Source organism: Erpetoichthys calabaricus, chromosome 3 (genome assembly GCF_900747795.2).
Source record: "Erpetoichthys calabaricus chromosome 3, fErpCal1.3, whole genome shotgun sequence".
In the NCBI taxonomy this organism is placed as follows: Eukaryota; Metazoa; Chordata; class Cladistia; order Polypteriformes; family Polypteridae; genus Erpetoichthys; species Erpetoichthys calabaricus.
Window position 1 is genome coordinate 187,682,958 of NC_041396.2, and position 19,244 is coordinate 187,702,201.

The 19,244-nt window shown below is 36.2% G+C and overlaps 1 protein-coding gene and 1 long non-coding RNA gene across 2 annotated transcripts in view; both read left to right on the plus strand.

Moving 5' to 3' along the window:
- Window positions 1-19,244, plus strand: part of ak9 (adenylate kinase 9) — a 123,256-nt gene that overhangs the window by 39,971 nt on the left and 64,041 nt on the right. Inside the window, exons 13-18 of the mRNA XM_051924728.1 lie at window positions 1,844-1,985; window positions 2,850-2,915; window positions 3,120-3,797; window positions 5,899-5,988; window positions 6,622-6,752; window positions 17,561-17,705. Coding sequence (XP_051780688.1) covers window positions 1,844-1,985; window positions 2,850-2,915; window positions 3,120-3,797; window positions 5,899-5,988; window positions 6,622-6,752; window positions 17,561-17,705 — 1,252 coding nt within the window. The remainder of the gene's footprint in view (window positions 1-1,843; window positions 1,986-2,849; window positions 2,916-3,119; window positions 3,798-5,898; window positions 5,989-6,621; window positions 6,753-17,560; window positions 17,706-19,244) is intronic.
- Window positions 5,882-17,572, plus strand: LOC127527221 (uncharacterized). Its single transcript, XR_007934530.1, has 3 exons — window positions 5,882-5,988; window positions 6,622-6,752; window positions 17,561-17,572. It is a non-coding gene; the product is annotated as an uncharacterized LOC127527221 (long non-coding RNA).

Sequence of the window (19,244 nt, forward strand, 5' to 3'; positions counted from 1 at the left end):
CAACAAGGGGGATGCGATCCTTGTTGTCTTTGTTTTTATATTCCAGAAGGTTGTCTCTAGGTATGGCAGTAGCTCTTCTTATTTGAGTGTCTGTTGTTTTTGGGGTGTAACCTTGTTTGATGAAATCTTGTCTGAGCTCCTGCAGTTGTTGATCCCGGTCTGTTGGGTCTGAGCAAATACGATTGTACCGTATTGCTTGGCTGAAAATAATGGAGTGCCTTATATGCTTGGGGTGGAAGCTATCATTTTTCAGGTAGGTCCGTCTGTCTGTCGGTTTGTGAAAAATAGAAGTTACAAGGGTGTTGTCTTTCAGTTGAACGGTGGTGTCAAGGAAGCTGACTTCTGTTTTTGAGTAATTCAGCTTCAGCTTTATGTTGGGGTGAAAACAATTATATTCATTATGAAAATGGAGGAGGTCCTTTTCACTGGCAGTCCAGATTATGAAGATGTCATCTATGTAACGGAGATACAACATTGGTTTTACGATGCACATTGACATGAAATCTTCCTCCAATTTTGCCATAAAAAGATTTGCATAGTGAGGTGCAAACCGACATCCCATTGCAGTCCCCATTTGTTGTAAGTAGCAATCCTGTCCAAAAGAGAATAGATTATGTGTCAGAGTGAATTTTATCATTTCTATTACTGACTTTGTGGGTAAATCATGTTGTTTGAGGTACATTTCACATGCCAATATGCCATCATCATGGGGGATGTTAGTGTAAAGTGCCTCAACATCCATTGTGGCCAGTAAGGTTCCCTCAGGTAAGGGGCCTAAAGCAGACAGTTTTTTTAAGAAGTCAGTGGTGTCCTGGATGTAGCTGGTTGTGTTACGGGTGAGGGGTTTAAGGATCTGCTCCACCCAACCTGAAACATTTTCTGTAAGGGAGCCAATTCCTGAGATTATAGGCCTTCCTGGGTTCCCTTCTTTGTGGATTTTAGAAAGCATGTAGAAGTAACCCATTTTGGGGTTCTCAGGAATTAAACTGTTTACATGATCCCTGATGTCAAGAGGAAAGCTACTTACTATTTTTTTTAGTTCCTTTTTGTAGAGATCTGTTGGGTCTTCTTGCAGTTTGTGATAATGCATAGTATTGGACAATTGGTCACAGTGCTTATGGGCAACTTCAAAACACAGCAAGAGAGAAAAGAATGGGAAGTTAAACTCATGCTAAAATTTAATACTTTACAACATGGATTGAATAAAGACAAGAGTTTTATGGCCAGATATGAGGACTGTTTACATCTCTCAGAATGACAGACAACCTGTCTACAGATCCACATTGTTTTGAAAAAACTCATTACAAACTTCAAAAGACTTTGTTGGACAGTTATCTTATCCAGAGATCTTGACAATACATTGTTCTTTTCTCTCTTGCTAAATTAACCCTAGCCTGAATGAATCTATTAATTTTTTACATACAAAATCTCTCATTTAAATATTTACCAATGTTGTTTCTTGTCCTAGAGTATGTATATAAACATAGGAAACTTCAGTTTCTGTATTACATCTTGCCTGAAGAAGGGGCCTGAGTTGCCTCGAAAGCTTGCATATTGTAATCTTTCTAGTTAGCCAATAAAAGGTGTCATTTTGCTTGGCTTTTCTCTACATTCATAATGGCTAACACGGTACAACACCCTAGTACTAAAAATAACAATAAAATGGAAAATAAACATTTTACATTGAACAAACCCAGACTGTAACATATCAACAAAATGGATACTACATTTAACATATCTAAATGTACTTTACTGACTGTGCAAGATATATTTCATATGTAAAAAGTAATTTAAATATTTTCCACTAAATTGTGAAATGTATTATTTTCTTGTAAAATATAAGCTTCTAGATGTTGAAACTCTAATGCTGCCTGTGATTGCTGAGGAGAGAGCAAAAGCATTGGAAATTGTTCGAACAGATGCACTAAGGAATGCAATTGTAACAGTAAAAAACAAATTAATAGAAGAACAGAGCAAAGCAGAAGGTAATTTTTTTGTCCTTCTTGTAAACATGACTGTCTGCATTTTTAAATTTTTATGCTAAAAGACTTTTTAAATATTGTTGCAATATTTTTCAGGATGTTGAATATTCCAAATTGTCTCATTCTGTACTAACTTGCTTATTTTAAAACCGTAAAAATGTAATGTTACTTTTGTGGGAGTAAAACAATGTTTAATTCAGCAATATTCTGTTATAGTACTCCGAAGTGTCCTTCTGTTGTAGCCCTACATAGTGGATCATTTAACACAATGCATTCTATCAACTTAAATGAAGATTATAAGCACTGGAATAGTTTGTCTAACATAAGCAAATTTAATATGCTCAGGTTTCAGGTTTCTTGGCTTACTCTTACACACCCACTCAGCAATGGAAAAGGGGGTTGACATAACAGTGAAATGAGTAAAGGGGTTATGAATCAAGTGTGACTTTCATGATTTTGATTTTTTTTGCAGCATATAGGTAAAGGTAACATAGCTTCTTAGCTTTCAGCCCTAGCCAACTGCACATGTATTAATAGTATTATGTATAAATAAGCTCACATGGTATATATCTGAATGTCATCTTGTAGAAATTTTTTAATTGAATATTCTAGTGTGCAGCACACAAAATGCCAGAGCCTCTATCCAAGGTGACATACAACATTTGAGATACAATTTGTTGCATTTCTTTTGTTTTCCCAGTGGTAGCACAATCAGGTGAAGTGACTTGCTTCATTCCATTGGCAGGATTTGAACTCACAACCTCAGGACTTGCAGTCCAAAGCCTTAATCACTACACTAGATACATAGACAGATAGATTTTCTCAAAAATAACTTTTTACTGTATGATATTTACCCTGCTATTACAGGTGAAGCAAAGGGTGAAGGTGAACAAAGCACTGGAGCTTCGTCAGATCAAAAGACTAGCGATGAAGGTGAGAAAACCATATGAAACAATGTCATTGTTTTAAATGGAGCCCTTAGAACAGCGGTTCTCAAACTGGGATCCGCAGTCCCGGTTTCGGTGGGACCGTGAGAAATGATTGCATATTTATACTATTTATATTTTTATAATTATTAATCTTTACTATCCAAGAGGAAATAAGTGACTGAGCTCCTTCGTTACTCCCACCACCTAGACCCAATGACTAATCCGTTGTTCCGTTATTCGCTGCCACCGCATTGTTTTCCCACCGTTATCGCTCGGCACAAATCAGCCCTTATTATTTTTATCATTATCATACTACGTGAAGAAATTCAGCACTTTTTGCAAGATGCCAAACCAGACATGCACGCAAAATTCTCCGATGTCCGTTTTCTTATATCCCTATCATTTTTGGTCGACATATTTGAATCTGTGAATTCTATCAACCTGGCGCTGCAAGGAAAAGATATCACAGTGCTCCATTGTCATGAAAAACTGACAGCTTTCAAAATGAAGCTCGAACTACGGCATGGGAAGTTAGAGAATAAGAACTTTGCCCCATTTCCACAGCTGAACACATATATTGATGAAAATGAGCTTAACGTCGATGGCAATGTCCTTGAGGTGATGAAACAGCATGTATCAATTCTTAGCAAAGAAATTTCTCACTATTTTCCTGACCTACGAGAATTTGAAAAATACCAACGATTTATCAATAACCCGTTTCTACTCTCCATTAGTGACCTGCCTTCAGAGGACAATTTAATTCAAGAACAGTTTATTGATTTGATAAATGATGGGGGTGCAAAACATGTTTTCCGTGAAATGTGTTGTAGTGATTTTTGGATTGAAATGGCACAGTCATATCCCGATGTTGCAAAGATGGCTCTAAGTCAGTGCTGATTCCATTCGCAACCACATATTAGTGTGAGACGGCTTTTTCCACACCACTTACTATCAAAACAAAATCTCGAAACAGATTAGATATGACAAATGATATGAGAGTTGCACTGGCCAAAACAAAGCCAAACATAGAAGAACTGGTTAAGGCAAAACAGATGCATCCATCCCATTAAAATTTTAACTTAAATTTAATAACTAATATGTACGTAGTATTTTCTGAATAAATAATTGTTTGTCAAAAAATGTTTTATTCACAGCAGCCTGTACCTATGCAGTGCTGCGCAGTGGGTATGTGGTACCCTTGTGCAACGTATTTGGCACCCCCAATTTTCTTGAAATAATATTGATTTTTTAATTTTTAATAAAAGGGTCCGTGAGCCATCGAACAATTTTAAAAGGGACCGCCACGCAAGAAATTCTAAAATAGTTTGAGAACCACTGTCTTAGAAGGATATTATTTGTCCCCTAAGCAGGCCATGATTTTTCACATCCTCCACTGTGTTCATGTGTTTGACAGTGTGCGCAAGCTAATCCACATGCTTAAGCAAAAGTTTATAAGTATGTAAGTATGTGCATTATTTTTACACTCAGTAGTTCTGGCACAGGCAAAAAGTGTGCAAAAAGTATAAGGCCAACGTGGCCTTATACAGCTGCTTCATGATTTGAGGAGGATGGGCTCAAATTTCAGACTGGGCACCATCTTTGTGTAATTTGCACATTCTCCCTGAGTCTGGGTAAGTTTTTCTTTGGTTACTACAGCTTTCTTTTCACATCCCATAGATGTGCATCTTAAGTTAACTGGTCACTCAAAACAGAATTCATATGTGTGAATACTGGTAAGTAAGTCAGTGTACCTTTTGATAAACTGGTACCTTTGTGCATTACAATTGATGCTGCTTGTACAGGCTGCTTTCTTTGTGAACCAAGTAAGACTGACAATGGATGGATAGAACTTAAAATAGCTTTTCCTAGGACAGTAAGGTACAAGGCATGCGTCCTTGAGATAAATCTTGACATATAAATTGTACACAATAGGCTGCCTATATGTTAACAAGTATTATGAAAGATGACTGATTTAATTATATTGGAAGAGCTTCCAGTAAATTTAATTAAAAATTTTCTAGTTTTGAATGAAAGTAATACACATTACAATAAACTAATGAGGTTACATAAGAATTAGTTCATGCTTAGGAGTATCGGGCAGGAAAGGTGTTCAAAAGCAAAGAAGTCCCACAAAATCTCTATGATTCATAATGAATTAGCTCTTTTAAATGTTAAAATCAGGTGACTGCGAAGCATTTCAGACTTGAATGACAGAGAGAAAAAAGAAGGAAAATCATTTTTTGGTAGTTTTTAATGAAAAAAGTCAGTCTAGAGAAGTATAAATGGGCAAGTTACATTATGAGAGTATACTCTTAAATTGAAGCATCTCATACAAAACCTAAGGAAACAAATGTAGCAGAGTTAATTTACTCTTTTCTAATTTACACATCAAATACATTTTGCATTTGGTCAATTACAGTAATTTTTCTTAAACAAAATGAGCTATACATATTTTATGATGCATAACAGAATTAAAAAATAAAGATATGTTACGTGTGGGAGTCAGGACTCTTTTCACAGATATAGACTTATTGTAATAACCTCAGTGGCTCTTCTGCAAACCACCATTAAGCATAAAAAACAGTGAGCTAAAAGACCAGATTTCGAGCCTAAATAGCTTGTAACCATCTTGCCTTTACTGGGGGTGATATTTCCCAGTTACCACCTCAGACGAACAGGGTCTCTGAGGCTTTTAATTCTTCTCTACTGGAACCTAGCAGCAACTATAACTGAACTGCAGCTGTTAGATCTCAGTGTTCACCTTCACACAATCAAGTTTTTCAGCTTTTGTCTTGAAATACACACTTAAAAGTTATCCATCAAATCCATGAAGTTTCCATGAGGTTTGCATGATCCTGCTTATCAGATACACATAATAGTAACTGTCAGCAATGCATACACTTAAGATTTGATGCTGTTTACAAAGTTTTATGTTCTACACCATTGTATGTTGACTATTAATGTATGCTCTGTATTATCAACTATAGCAGAAGAATCCACGGTGAGTGCTGAAGGCACTTCTGAGCTGCAAGAATCTTCGTCTGTAGCCTCTTCGGATGCAACCAAGACAGAACAAGGTAACAGAAACAGACATGAGCCATGATTCACTGCTCTGTTTTCCTTTTTTGCAAGGGTTGTGTTATGATGCTAGCAATAATTCTTGCAATATGAATACACCTGTAGACTTTAAACTGAGTGTGATGATACAGAAAATGTGTCTTCTCATCTTCTCAAATGTATCTTCTGATTGTTTGATGGCTACAATTCACACCATTATAATGAAGGCCCTACTTTCCATATGATAAATTCAGTGCCATTCTGACTACATCATGGATTTTGTAGAGCCCCCCTAAAATCCATAAAGAGTAAAATCCATAAAGAGTCGGATGATGACTAAAATGAGTAAAATCAAGAGCCACACAATAAGTAATAGTAGGATTTTAACATTCTATACACTTTTATCTTTCTGGCTCCTAACAACTCCACCACAATACTTTTAAAAAAGCTATGTATATTGAATGTGCTTTTATAAAGAAACACAAAAATTAGACATTTTCACTATACTGAATTGATATTTATGTATCATTTTGCCTTCCAATTTATTCTGAATAATTGATTAGCTTTTATATTGTAATATTCCAATAATATACTCTAATTTACTGACAATACATCAAATAAGCAATCAGCTGTTTTTTTATATGTAATTACAGATACAGAGTTGAATGAAGAACATCCTGAAGTCCAGGCTGTAGTGCAGCAGGCCATTAGAGATGCAATGCTTGTGCCCCTTAATTTGTCTCCTGACCTATATACAGACGTATTGGAAAAAGCAATTAATGAGGTAAATCTTCATTGTGACCATAGTGCAAAAGGAAACAGCATTTTTAACTGTTTACTGATTTACAGCAGTAAAAAAGGAGGCAAGAAATTTTATGATTCAACAGCCACAGTAGGTGACCAGCGCAGGACAACGGCACACAATGTAAAAAAAAAAACTCACATTGTCATATACAGTGATCCCTCGCTATATCGCGCTTGCCTTTCGCGGCTTCACTCCATCGCAGATTTTATATGTAAGCATATTTAAATATATATCGCTGATTTTTTGCTGGTTCGCGGATTTCTGCGGACAATGGGTCTTTTAATTTCTGGTACATGCTTCCTCAGTTGGTTTGCCCAGTTGATTTCATACAAGGGACGCTATTGGCAGATGGCTGAGAAGCTAGATTGCTTACTTTTCTCTCTCTCTTGCGCTGACTTTCTCTGATCCTGACGTATGGGGATTGAGCAGGGGGGCTGTTCGCACACCTAGACGATACGGACGCTCGTCTAAAAATGCTGAAAGATTATCTTCACGTTGCTATCTTTTGTGCAGCTGCTTCCTGAAACGACATGCTGCACGGTGCTTCGCATACTTAAAAGCTCGAAGGGTACGTATTGATTTTTGACTGAAAAACAAACTCTGTCTCTCTCTCTATCTCTCTCTCTCTCTCTCTCCCTGCTCCTGACGGAGGGGGTGTGAGCTGCCGCCTTCAACAGCTTTGTGCCGCGGTGCTTCGCATACTTAAAAGCCAAACAGCCCTATTGATTTGTTTGCTAGAGATTGTTTTCTCTATCTATGTGACATTCTGTGCTCCTGACACGCATTCCTTTGAAGAGGAAGATATGTTTGCATTCTTCTAATTGTGAGACAGAACTGTCATCTCTGTCTTGTCATGGAGCACAGTTTAAACTTTTGAAAAAGAGACAAATGTTTGTCTGCAGTGTTTGAATAACGTTCCTGTCTCTCTACAACCTCCTGTGTTTCTGCGCAAATCTGTGACCCAAGCATGACAATATAAAAATAACCATATAAACATATGGTTTCTACTTCGCGGATTTTCTTATTTCGCGGGTGGCTCTGGAATGCAACCCCCGCGATGGAGGAGGGATTACTGTAGATAGATATAATCCACATTCAAAGTCATCCATTCATTTACTCGCACCATCCCAACCATGTATTTTTACTAAAATACTTTTAAATAAACCACTTCCATAAAACACACTCGTGAACGAGGAAAGAACATGCACATACACGTAAACATGCATTTAAACTGAAGATCCACTTCTCAACTTAATTCATTTGTCAAAAGTCCTGTCTTTAATTCAAAAGCAGTTTGAAGTTGAGAAGGGTTTTTTTTTAGATTTTTGGCCTTTTTGGTTCAGGATATATTTATAACAACACTATAATGTTATTATCAAAACTTTTAAGTTGAAATATACTTGTTTAAGTTGTTACATTCAGGTTTGTACATTTGTTTATTTTTATGCAAATATTTCTCAGTATCTACTGTATTTTTTGTGGTTCCTCACATTACCACAAGTGTTTACCTTATAATCTCACTGATAGGAGTACAGACTAATATAAGGTACTGCATAAAAACAGCATTTTATAAGCCTGCCTAAAAATAAAATTTTTATGATATAAAAAATGTTAAAAAGTCCTTTTATACATTTTCAAACCCTCTTATTCTAATACTGTTAGAGTTCAGCCATGGTTCTGTTCCTGTTTTATTTTGCTAAGTTTGTTTATTGTGTTATTTTCTTTTTTATTTTTGGATTCTTTTTGGTTATTTTTCTATGTAAATGATTATGTAGTTCCTGTTGTTTATTATTTTCATTTGATGTGTTTTGGGTTTCTAATTATTATTATTGTTATATATGGTTCTATAAATGGTTCTATAAATTCTTTTGAATGTGTTCCTTGTTTGTTGTATGCTGAATCTAAGGGAACAGGGCCCAATAACCCTGCAGCTGTAGGGTCAGTCTTCTGCCTCTGTGCAAGCTGTGAGCTGCCTCGAATTGATTTCTAACTATTGTTGCTCAGCTCTCTTATTTGGATTTAATTTGTTTGTGAATTAGCCTAAAGACAGAATACAAAGTGTTGCACATCACCATCTTAAATATCTTCGGCAGCTGTGATATCACAAATAATGCAACACAAATCACTTCTGGCAAACTGCATTGAAACAGTAAACAAGATGGCTGATGCCACAGCAAAATAATCCAAGATGACAATGCCCACAAAAATAAATGAAATGTCACTAACATTTTAAAGAAACTCATAACAAATGTTCAAGATTAGCAGTAATAATTCACAACACTCCCAAAGTTGCAATTTAGGAAAAGTCAGTTGAATAAACAAAGCAAAACTTTGAAATATAGTAGACGTTAAGCTAATAAAAGATATGATATGAGCAGTTGACATTAGAGATGGTGGAAGCAAAACCTTGAATTAACAATGTAACTGGAATAAAATGAGGTCCACAGTATTTTGGAGAAAGTAAATTCAAAGTTTGCACAAATTAGACTAACCTATTATCCACTGTTTCCCAAGCATATGAGTGTGACAGTCTGATGATGTGTTTGCCATCATTAATGCTAAAGGGTTGTAGCATAATAATCTATGTTCAACTGCCACAGCAAGATACAGAGTAGAAAAAGAATGGACAAGGGTTAGTAATAGTCAAAATAAATGTCACGATTTGATTATGACAAATGCAAAACATGTTTTTACAGCATAAACTGCCAGACAAGAAGCACAAATTAGGTTTTTCTGTGTTTAAATTGTGGATCGTCTACCCGGACTAAAATGTACAGATCAGTGGGACATCCCTTGCACTAACTGGAAGATCATTCTAAAGATATGTGGATTTGCTACACTGTTTGTGATCATTGTCATGTTTCAGCTCATCTGCAATAACAACTAGAGGGCCTGATGTTCTTCTCTTGAATGTTTAAGTATGAAATTCATACTTCAAAGGTAGTGAGACATCCAGGACAGTTTATCAGAAAATCAACCCTAAATAAATCATGAGACTCCTACCATCCTTTTTATTTTTATGGTAGTCTGTGTTGGACTTTTGCCGAAGAAAGTGCTTTCTGTTGTGGTCAAAAAAATCAGTTTGTCAAAGGTACATTTTTCCAAAATTTTACAGGATAATTTAGATGCCATTTACAAACTTAACAGAAGCAATGATGATTTTTTTGAGATTACTTTGGCTTCTATATAACAAATGCCATTGGCAGTCAGCCTCATTTGTATTGTTACATTATAAATAAAAACATCTCATACTACAAGAGAAATCTGGAGATCTTCTGATTTGGGCCTGGGTTTTTTTAACATCCTAGATAGGTTTTTTTCTTGCCCTGTGAAAGATTTTTCCTTTAAATTGATTAAGGCATGTGAGGCTCTTCATAGGAAAAGGCAGGCTCTGCATACAGAACTCAACATCTTGACAACTGAAGAAACTGAACAAGTTATTTATAAATCAAGACATCATTACTATGAACACAGAGAGAAAGCTAATAAGCTTTTAGCTCAACAAATCCACAAGCAAGAAGTTCGCAATGCAATCCCAGTAATCACCAACACGAATGGAGATGAAATTATCGACCAGAAAAATATAATACACACATTTAGAGACTACTATAAAACCTTATATTCTACTGAGTTTAAAGAAGACAACACACAATCTAATGCATTTCTGGATACATTACAGATACCGCAAATAGATACTTTTAGTGCTGAAGAACTGGATAAACCTCTGACCCTATCAGAATTACTAGATGCTATAAAGTCACTTCAAGGCAGGAAATCACCAGGCCCTGATGGCTACCCTGTAGAATTTTATAAGAAATTCTCCATTCAGCTAGCTCCCTTCTTATTGGCAACATTTACAGAAGCTAGAGACAATCAAATTCTACCTCAAACCTTTCGTCAAGCATTAATCACCGTCTTTCCTAAACAAAATAAGGACTTGTTACAATGTGCATCATACAGACCAATTTCACTTCTGAATAATGATGTTAAGATATTCTCAAAAATTATAGCTAGAAGGATGGAGAAAGTGCTGCTTTCGGTAATATCACAGGATCAAACTGGATTTATTAAAGGCCGACGTTTATCTTCCAATCTTCGACGCCTGTTTAATGTAATATATTCACCAGCAAAGTCAAACACCCCAGAGATATTATTATCATTGGATGCAGAAAAAGCATTTGATATGATTGAATGGAACTACCTTTTCACTGCATTGGAGAAATTTGGGTTTGGCCCGAATATTTGTGCATGGATCAAACTACTGTATACCAATCCAGAAGCTTCAGTTTGTATTAACAACATTTGTTCAGAATACTTTAAACTAGAACATGGCACCAGACAAGGATCCCCTTTGTCACCACTGCTGTTTGCAATCGCCATTGAACCACTGGCGGTCCACTGTCGAAATTCTTATCAGATAAAGGGGATTATCAGAGAAGGACTGGAACAGAAAATTGCTCTCTATGCAGATGATATGGTTTAACTTATATCAGACCCAGAAAACACTGTGCCTGCAGTTTTAACAGCACTTACAGAATTTCAAAAGATTTCTGGTCTCAGAATTAATTTGAATAAAAGTATACTCTTTCCTGTGAATTCACAAGCATATAATATTAGATTGGACACCCTACCTTTTACCATAGCAGATCAGTTGAAATACCTAGGGGTAAACATCACAAGTAAACATAAAGCTCTTTATCAACAAAATTTCGCCGTCTGTATGGAAAAAATTAAGCAAGACTTGCATAGATTGGTCAACCCTTCATCTCACTCTAGCCGGAAGTTAAGATGTTAAGATGAATATCCTTCCTAAGTTTCTTTTTTTATTTCAAAACATTCCAATATATATCAATAAATCATTTTTTAAGCAATTAGAGTCAACCATAACCTCATTTATTTGGAACTCAAAACATTCACGTATCCAAAGAGCGACCCTACAAAGACCTCAGGCAGAAGGTGGCATGGCTCTACCTAATTTTCAGTTTTATTACTGGGCAGCAAACATACAAGCATGCATGCACCAAATTAACATCATTTTGGACCAAAATTTTAAGTGCCTCTCAGACAGCCTTGGTGTCACAATCCCTCCTAACCCATTAATAGCTGTGTTTGGTGTTCTTCCAGGTGGATTTGAAGTGGAGAAGGACAAGCAAACTGTGATTGCATTCACTACACTTTTGGCATGCAGACTTATTTTGTTAAATTGGAAGAATCCTAACTCTCCTCTTATAAGTCAGTGGGAAACCGATGTTTTATATTATTTGAAATTGGAAAAAATCAAATTCTCAGTTAGAGGATCTGTACAGAATTTTTTCAAAACCTGGCAGGATCTAATCAATAATATTTTAGAATAAGATGAAATAATTATTTCTGCATTTCTTTTCCTTCTCCATTTATCTTTTTTGCCCTATTAAACTCAACAATTTAGGTATGTTTACAAGCCTCAAGTATTACTCCTTTGGCCATGCTCTCCTTCTCAGGGGTGGGGTTTGATTTGTTTTCAATCCTATTTTTTGTAAAAATTGATCTATTTGTAGGAATGATTACAATAAAATTAATAAAAAAATTAAAAAATAAAAAATAAATTGATTAAGGCAACAAATCATACCAAATAGCTGTTGTTGTCACCAATTTAGAGTACTGTACTTTAGAGAAAACAGGAAGAGCAATCCTGAAAAAGCTGAGGTTAAAACTTTGGAAGAACAATCACAAAGTCAGCACAAACTTTGGTGAAAAGGAAAAATCAAAAAGGCTTGGAGGAAAAAACTGATGTTTTCTTGTTAAACTTTATTGAAACAAATTGCAGAGTATTACTCAGCATGTGGTTCCACCTTAAATTGTCAGGTATGGGCTTGCTAGCTGCAACAACAGAGGTAGGAGCATGGGCAGAGCAGCCCCTCCATGCTGACCTTCCAGCAAACGAGAGCAGTCAAAGGGACCAATGTACGGCATGTACCTCCAATAATGCACAGCTGACTGTTAACACCATAAAGTGCGCCATAAATGCAGATCAGATAGTAGCATAGGCACTGTTTATGGGGAGACATTATGACATTTGCCCCCAGAACCTGGAGTGATGCTAGAGGAAAGTCATTCTGGTAAAACTGAGTTGAAAAGTCTATGCCAGATGCATTTCGGTTTATCTGTTGTTACAGACAATACTTGTAAAAACAACCCCATAAACATAAAAATTTAATGTAGGTCTTTGTAATAAACTGGTTAGCAGAACATAATCTCAAAATGTGACGTTAAGTTCTTTGCTTGATGATATTTTAAATTGCATGAATACTTCCTCTAAATTAAAAAAAATAATAAAAAAAACTCTGAAGCTGCATACAATGCCTTTCAGCCAGTATTCAAATCATGCACTCTGTTGTATATCAAAGGCCACACTTCTCAAATATATCTGAGTTTTTAATGTTTCTTTTACATAAATGCATTAATACAGCTTCTTGTTATTGAATATTTCAAAACCAACCACAAATCTCTTAACTCAACCAGTAAAGTAATGTCAGTGGTAGGTTTAATGCAACCAAATCAAATTATTATTTATATTATAGCTGATATTTTTTGTCCCCCAGTGTTTATAAGAAGTCAGTGCTCCATTGATTATAGTAATAGACAAATGTTTATTCAAGCAAATCTAAAATCCAAAAAACAAGCAAATGAAAACACGAAACAGCAGGAAGAACAGTTATCAATCTCAGCTGGTATGCTCATCCATCCACCACATTTTTCACAAGGGTCATAAAGTTGAGTTGGAAGTCTTGACAGTTTCAAAAAGCTTCTACATTAGATGAGATATTGGGACTACTTTGCTATTAGCTAATCAAGTACACTTGATAGTCTGAATTGCCTGATCTAATTTTTTCAAACATCTTCTGTGAATACCCCAGCTACTTAGTGATGAACATATACAAACCCTTTTCTATTTTAAAACTATAAGATATATGGAAAGATTCTTATATAGATTCATATGTGCTACTTTAAGTGTCTGTCCTTTATTCATATAAAAAAGAAATTCTCAATAACTCTATATCATTTCTTCATAAAGAAAACAATGCAGGCATATTTCTAAAATTGTTCTGCAGCTACAGTATTTCCAGATTACTCTGGAGCTAGCCACTTTTGTCTGTTAAGGAATGAGTTTAAGGTTTTAAGGTTTAAGGTTTCTTTATTTAGTCATGTTTACACAAGAAAACATGAAATTTGCCTTCTCATTTGCATCTAATAACAGACAGAATGAAATAAAACAAACAAATAGAAACAAGACAGGTTAAGGTAAGGCAGTTAGATAATGCATATTTACACCAAAAAAAAAGATTACAGGATATATATCAAAACCTTAATCATTATCTTCAATATTTCTTATTGAAAAGTCGAATGGCACAAGGAAGAAAGGAATTTCCGCAGCGATTTGTGTGGGTTTTCAAAGCGACTATCCTTCCTGATTTACTGAAGTTAAGTTCTACATGTAATGGATGTCTGTCATCAGTTGAGATGATTTCCAGTTTCTTTAACATTTCCCTCTGACACACACTAGTCAAACCATCTACAGTACATTAGCCCCAATAACTTTAGCTGCATACTTCGTAATCTGCTGGAACTTTTTTGAGTTTTGGTTTGTCAGACTATTAAACCAGGCAATGAAACTGTAAGTGAACACAGACTGGATCAGACTGCGATAAAAGGACAACATGAGGTCCTTGTCTACTTTAAATAGTTTATGGAGGAGAAATAAGCGCTGGTTGCATTTAAAGAATATTTTTTTGCATTAGTATTCCAGTTAAGATTGTTATCTAGGTAAGTTCCTAAGTATTTATATTCAGTCACTATTTCTATCTCCTCCCTCAGAACTACAATGAGTAAACATACAGATTTCATTCTCTTAAAATCAAATATCATTTCTTTGGTCTTTTTTACATTCAGAGTGAAAGAGTTTTTATTGCACCAGTTTACCATACAGTCCACTTGATTTAGATAGTGGCTTTCATCCTCCCCAGATATGCGTCCTATGAGCATGGTATCATTAGCATACTTGATAATGGAGCAGTGGTCATTGTTCTGTCTCAGGTCACTTGTGTACAGAGTAAACAGTAATGGTGATAAGACACACTCTTGCTGATTTCCTGTGTTTGAATGAATGACTATTGAAAAAGTGTCCCGTACTTTAACTGTCCTGAATCCATAGTGTAATAAATGGGTTTATATTCATACTGTTCAATTTCCCAATCAGTATATGAGGCTGTATGGTGTTGAACGCTGAAGAAAAATCCAAAAATAGTGCTCTGACATATGAACCAGGCTGATCAAGAAAGGTGTCGATTTGATGTAAGATAACAAGCAGAGCATCTTCCACACTTCTGTTTGCACAGTAAGCAAATTGATTGTTGTCTTGAAAAGACTTTGTCTCTGTCATTAAAATGTTTTTCACCAAATGTTCAAAGCATTTCATTGGGATAGAGGTTAGTGCCACTGGTCTGTAGTCATTTAAACAGCTTGGCCTAGAAACCTTAAATACAGGGGTAATGATTAATTGTTTCCACAGATTAAGTACAATACCACAGGTCAGAGACCAGTTAAAAAGCAAATGAAAAACTGGAGAGAGCTGCTTAGAGCAAGACTTTAAGAGCCGACTTGATATGCCATCTGGTCCCAATGCACTGTTTGTTTTAACCTGCGGCAAGCCTTTCTCCACTTCAGTTAACCTGAACCCCATCACAGCAGAATTTCTGGTGTTTTTATAAAGCATCTCCTTTATTTCTGTATTCTGGGTGCTGAAATCACTTGTTTCAAATCTGGCAAAAAAGTTATTCAGTTCATCTGCTAAAAGCTTGTGGTCTTTGTCAGCTGGAAAATTCACACTCTTTTTAGAGCCCAGTCCTGTAATTGTTTTTAGTCCCTTCCAGACCTGCTTTGGATTGTTATCATTAAACCACCTCTTGATTTTTTCCCCATGCATCTTTTTATTTTGTTTAATTAACCTGTTAATCCTTTGCTGTAAAATTACAGCTTATCTTCTATCTTATTTTCTTGATGTGCATGTTGCTTTTCCAATAGTAATGCTTTAACCTCTTTACTCTTTAGTGATCCATGGCTTACTGTTTGGGTACACCTGACAGTTTTTTCTTTAATGATCATAGACTCACAGAATTTCATATATTCACTGACAGTGTAAGTGGCCTCATTCAGTGACTGTGAGGATATCAACACATCCCAATTTGTACAGGAGAAGCATTCCTACAGTCCCACTACACTGTCCTTGTAAAAGGTCTTGTGTTATTCGTTTGGCTGTTTTTTCTTGTTTCAGTTTCTGTTTGTAATTCGGAAGCAGATGAATAATGATGTGGTCAGACGCACCCAGGGCTGCTCTGTGATATGATATGTAGGCACCAGGGATGTTTCCATAGCACTTGTCCAGAGTTTTGTCCCCTCTAGTATTAATATTCACATACTGATGGTAATTTGGTAATACTGACTCCAGATTGCATAAATTAAAATCACCCATCACAAGTTTGAAACAACCAGGTGATTTGGTTTCTAGTTTATGAGCAGTTTCAAGAATCGTTTCAGCTGCAGCTCCAACATCAGCATGCGGCGGTATATAAACGACTGTCACAAATAATTGATTAAACTCCCATGGTAGATAGTATGGGCGAAGTCCGACAGTGAGTAGTTCAATATTCAGCGTGCAGATGCACTCTTTTACAGTGATATTCTTGCACCACCTTTTATTAATGTAAAGGCAGACCCCACCACCCGTCTGCTTACCAGACGCTGGATTTCTGTCTTGCCGTACACAAACAAATCCATCTACTTCAACTGCTGTATCCGAGTCTGTACTCTTAAACCAGGTCTCCGTAAAGCACATCAGACAGCTTTCACGGTACTCGTGGAGGTATCGCGCAGATGCTCTCAGCTCGTCCAGTTTATTTTGCAAGGACTGTGCATTGCTAACAATGATAGTTGGCAAAGGTGTTTTAAAACTTCTCCATCTCAGATGTACTCATAGTCCCACCTCTTTTTCTTCTCTTTCTGGGTTTCAAAGATTTTAATTCATCTGGTATATTGGTAGTACACGGGGAGTAACTGGTAGCTGGTCTCATTGATAGCAGCGCATCCCGGCTGTAGAAGAACAGTGCTGGCCACACACCTGGGATTTCCTATGCAGGTAGAGCGTTAGTGTCCCGTTGGATTCCAAAGGCGATAATGATCAAAAGTAAGAAACTTTCGCAAATGTTATAAAGCATTTTATAGAAATGACTATTTGCAAACTAGTAAAAGAAAACAAAAAGAAACAATTTTTCACGAATTAAGAACAACAAGCAGTTACAAAACACGGAGAGATGCACCGAGAGGTCTGCTACAGTGTAGCGACCGGAAGTTATCCAGTATTGCTTACTATTTCCTTTAATTTCAGTCCTGTTCATTTTTAAATTTTTGATTAAATGTTTTGGTCTGAAGCATGTAGCTCAGGAAATACATGACATACAGTATAAAGTCAAAAATTCTTCTGTAAACTTCTTATTAGCAACTATGAATTCCCTACCAAGTCTGGATACTCCCAATTGCATCCAGAAAGACATACATATAACTCAAAGGTCAACAAAATAATAGTATATAATGTCTCATTCAAGTTTAATACATTTGCACATTAATATGATGTGCACATAGTCATCTTTATTTTGTCTTGTTTTATTTATTATTGGTAATTATAAAATGCAGAATAATTAATGATTTCCTAGCTCTTTTCCTAAGGCGACTTTTGTTCTGGTTTTATTTTTCAGGCTCTCAGTGAGAGACATTCTGATCCTCCTTCAGGTGGATGGGTGCTAGACAACTTCCCAAACACAAAAGAGCAGTGGATATCAATGCAGGAAAGGGGAATTCTGCCAGACAGTGTTTTCTTTCTCACAAACACAGAAGATGATGGTAGTTATTTGTTTTTATCTGTCAGTAAAATGTGTGGTGCTTGATACTCATTATATAAAAAAATGTAATTTTAATATTAAGTCATCATTACAGGTTCAACTGCTGTTTCACAGTCTTGCCCATTGTAGCTGGTTGCCCATATATCTTTTTCCTCCACTTTCTGCAGTTCTGACCTATTATTTTCATATAATGTAATGCCACCTCCAACCATGACCTTTTCTGCCTCCCTCTTGTCATCATCTCCTCCACCGCCATCATGGTGCACCTCTTCACCTAATCATCCTTATGACTAAAACATTTTTGTCTTTTTGTCCTCAGCATAACACCTATCACCTCCACACCAACTTTTTCTCTTGACTTGATATTAATCTCTCTCTTTCTCTTTCTCCCTGCCTGATACTTCCCACATACACCTGATCATTACCTCTGCTCTGTTCTATGTTGCTTCATATTCCACATTCACTGGCCATGTCTTACTTTCACAGAGCATACTATTCCTCATAACGTTTTCATAAAATTTTCCCCTTAATACTAGAAAGACTTATTTAGAAGAAGTGTATATAGTGGCAGTGCTTACAAAGGCTTCTATGCACCTGTCGCCCTGTCTGTCATTGCTGCACCTGTAACTCCATCTGCACTTAATGTCACCTAATTACCAGAATTTACCTACTTTCTCCAAACAACTCCATTGCTGAGATCTATATTTAAACTTACTATATCACTATATCAAACCCACTTAATCCAATTCAAGGTTACAGGGAGCTGCAACCAGTCCAAGCAGCCTCGGGCAAATGGTGGGAAATATTCCTTGACGAAATGCTAGTCCATCACAGAGTCCATTCATGCAAACAGCTACAGGGCCTGTTTAGTTTCAGTGTTTAACCTAACCAACACATATTTAACGATGAGGCAGGAACGCCACAGTCCAGAGGAAAACATTGGATAAGAGTGCAGACTCTCTATGCACAACAATGGAGCATAGATTCAAACACAGGATGCTGGACTTGTGAGGCAGCGATGTGTCACCATGCCGCCCAATTTCTGATTTTGCACCACAAAAATACTGATCTAAAATTGTATTCTGCTCAGTTTTACATATTGCAAAAAAAGAACAATTTTTATTTTCAGAAGTTATATTAATATTTGTTGTCACTCCTCAATCTGATTTTTCATAATGGCAAAAGTAATTTACAGTAGTTTAAAGAAAATATTAAGCACAATAACCACAAATAACAACAAAATACACTGAAGGATTATACTGTTGGTTAACACCATTTGTTAACTTACTTTAGTTTAGAAATCTAAGGTGACATAGTTTACAGGAAAAAAGCAAAGAAAAGCTTTTGGTGTTTGGGAGTGAAGTTGTCAACCCATAGAAAACTTGTTCGTGCATAACAGCCCTGAACATGAGGAAGCCACAGTCACACAGTGTCAGTCTTTATGTAAAGATGTGTAGTCTGTTATAGTCAGAGACTCTTAAATGGCCCGATATATACCTGTGTGTGCAAGTGTTCCTTGTCCTGGACTGGCATCCCATCT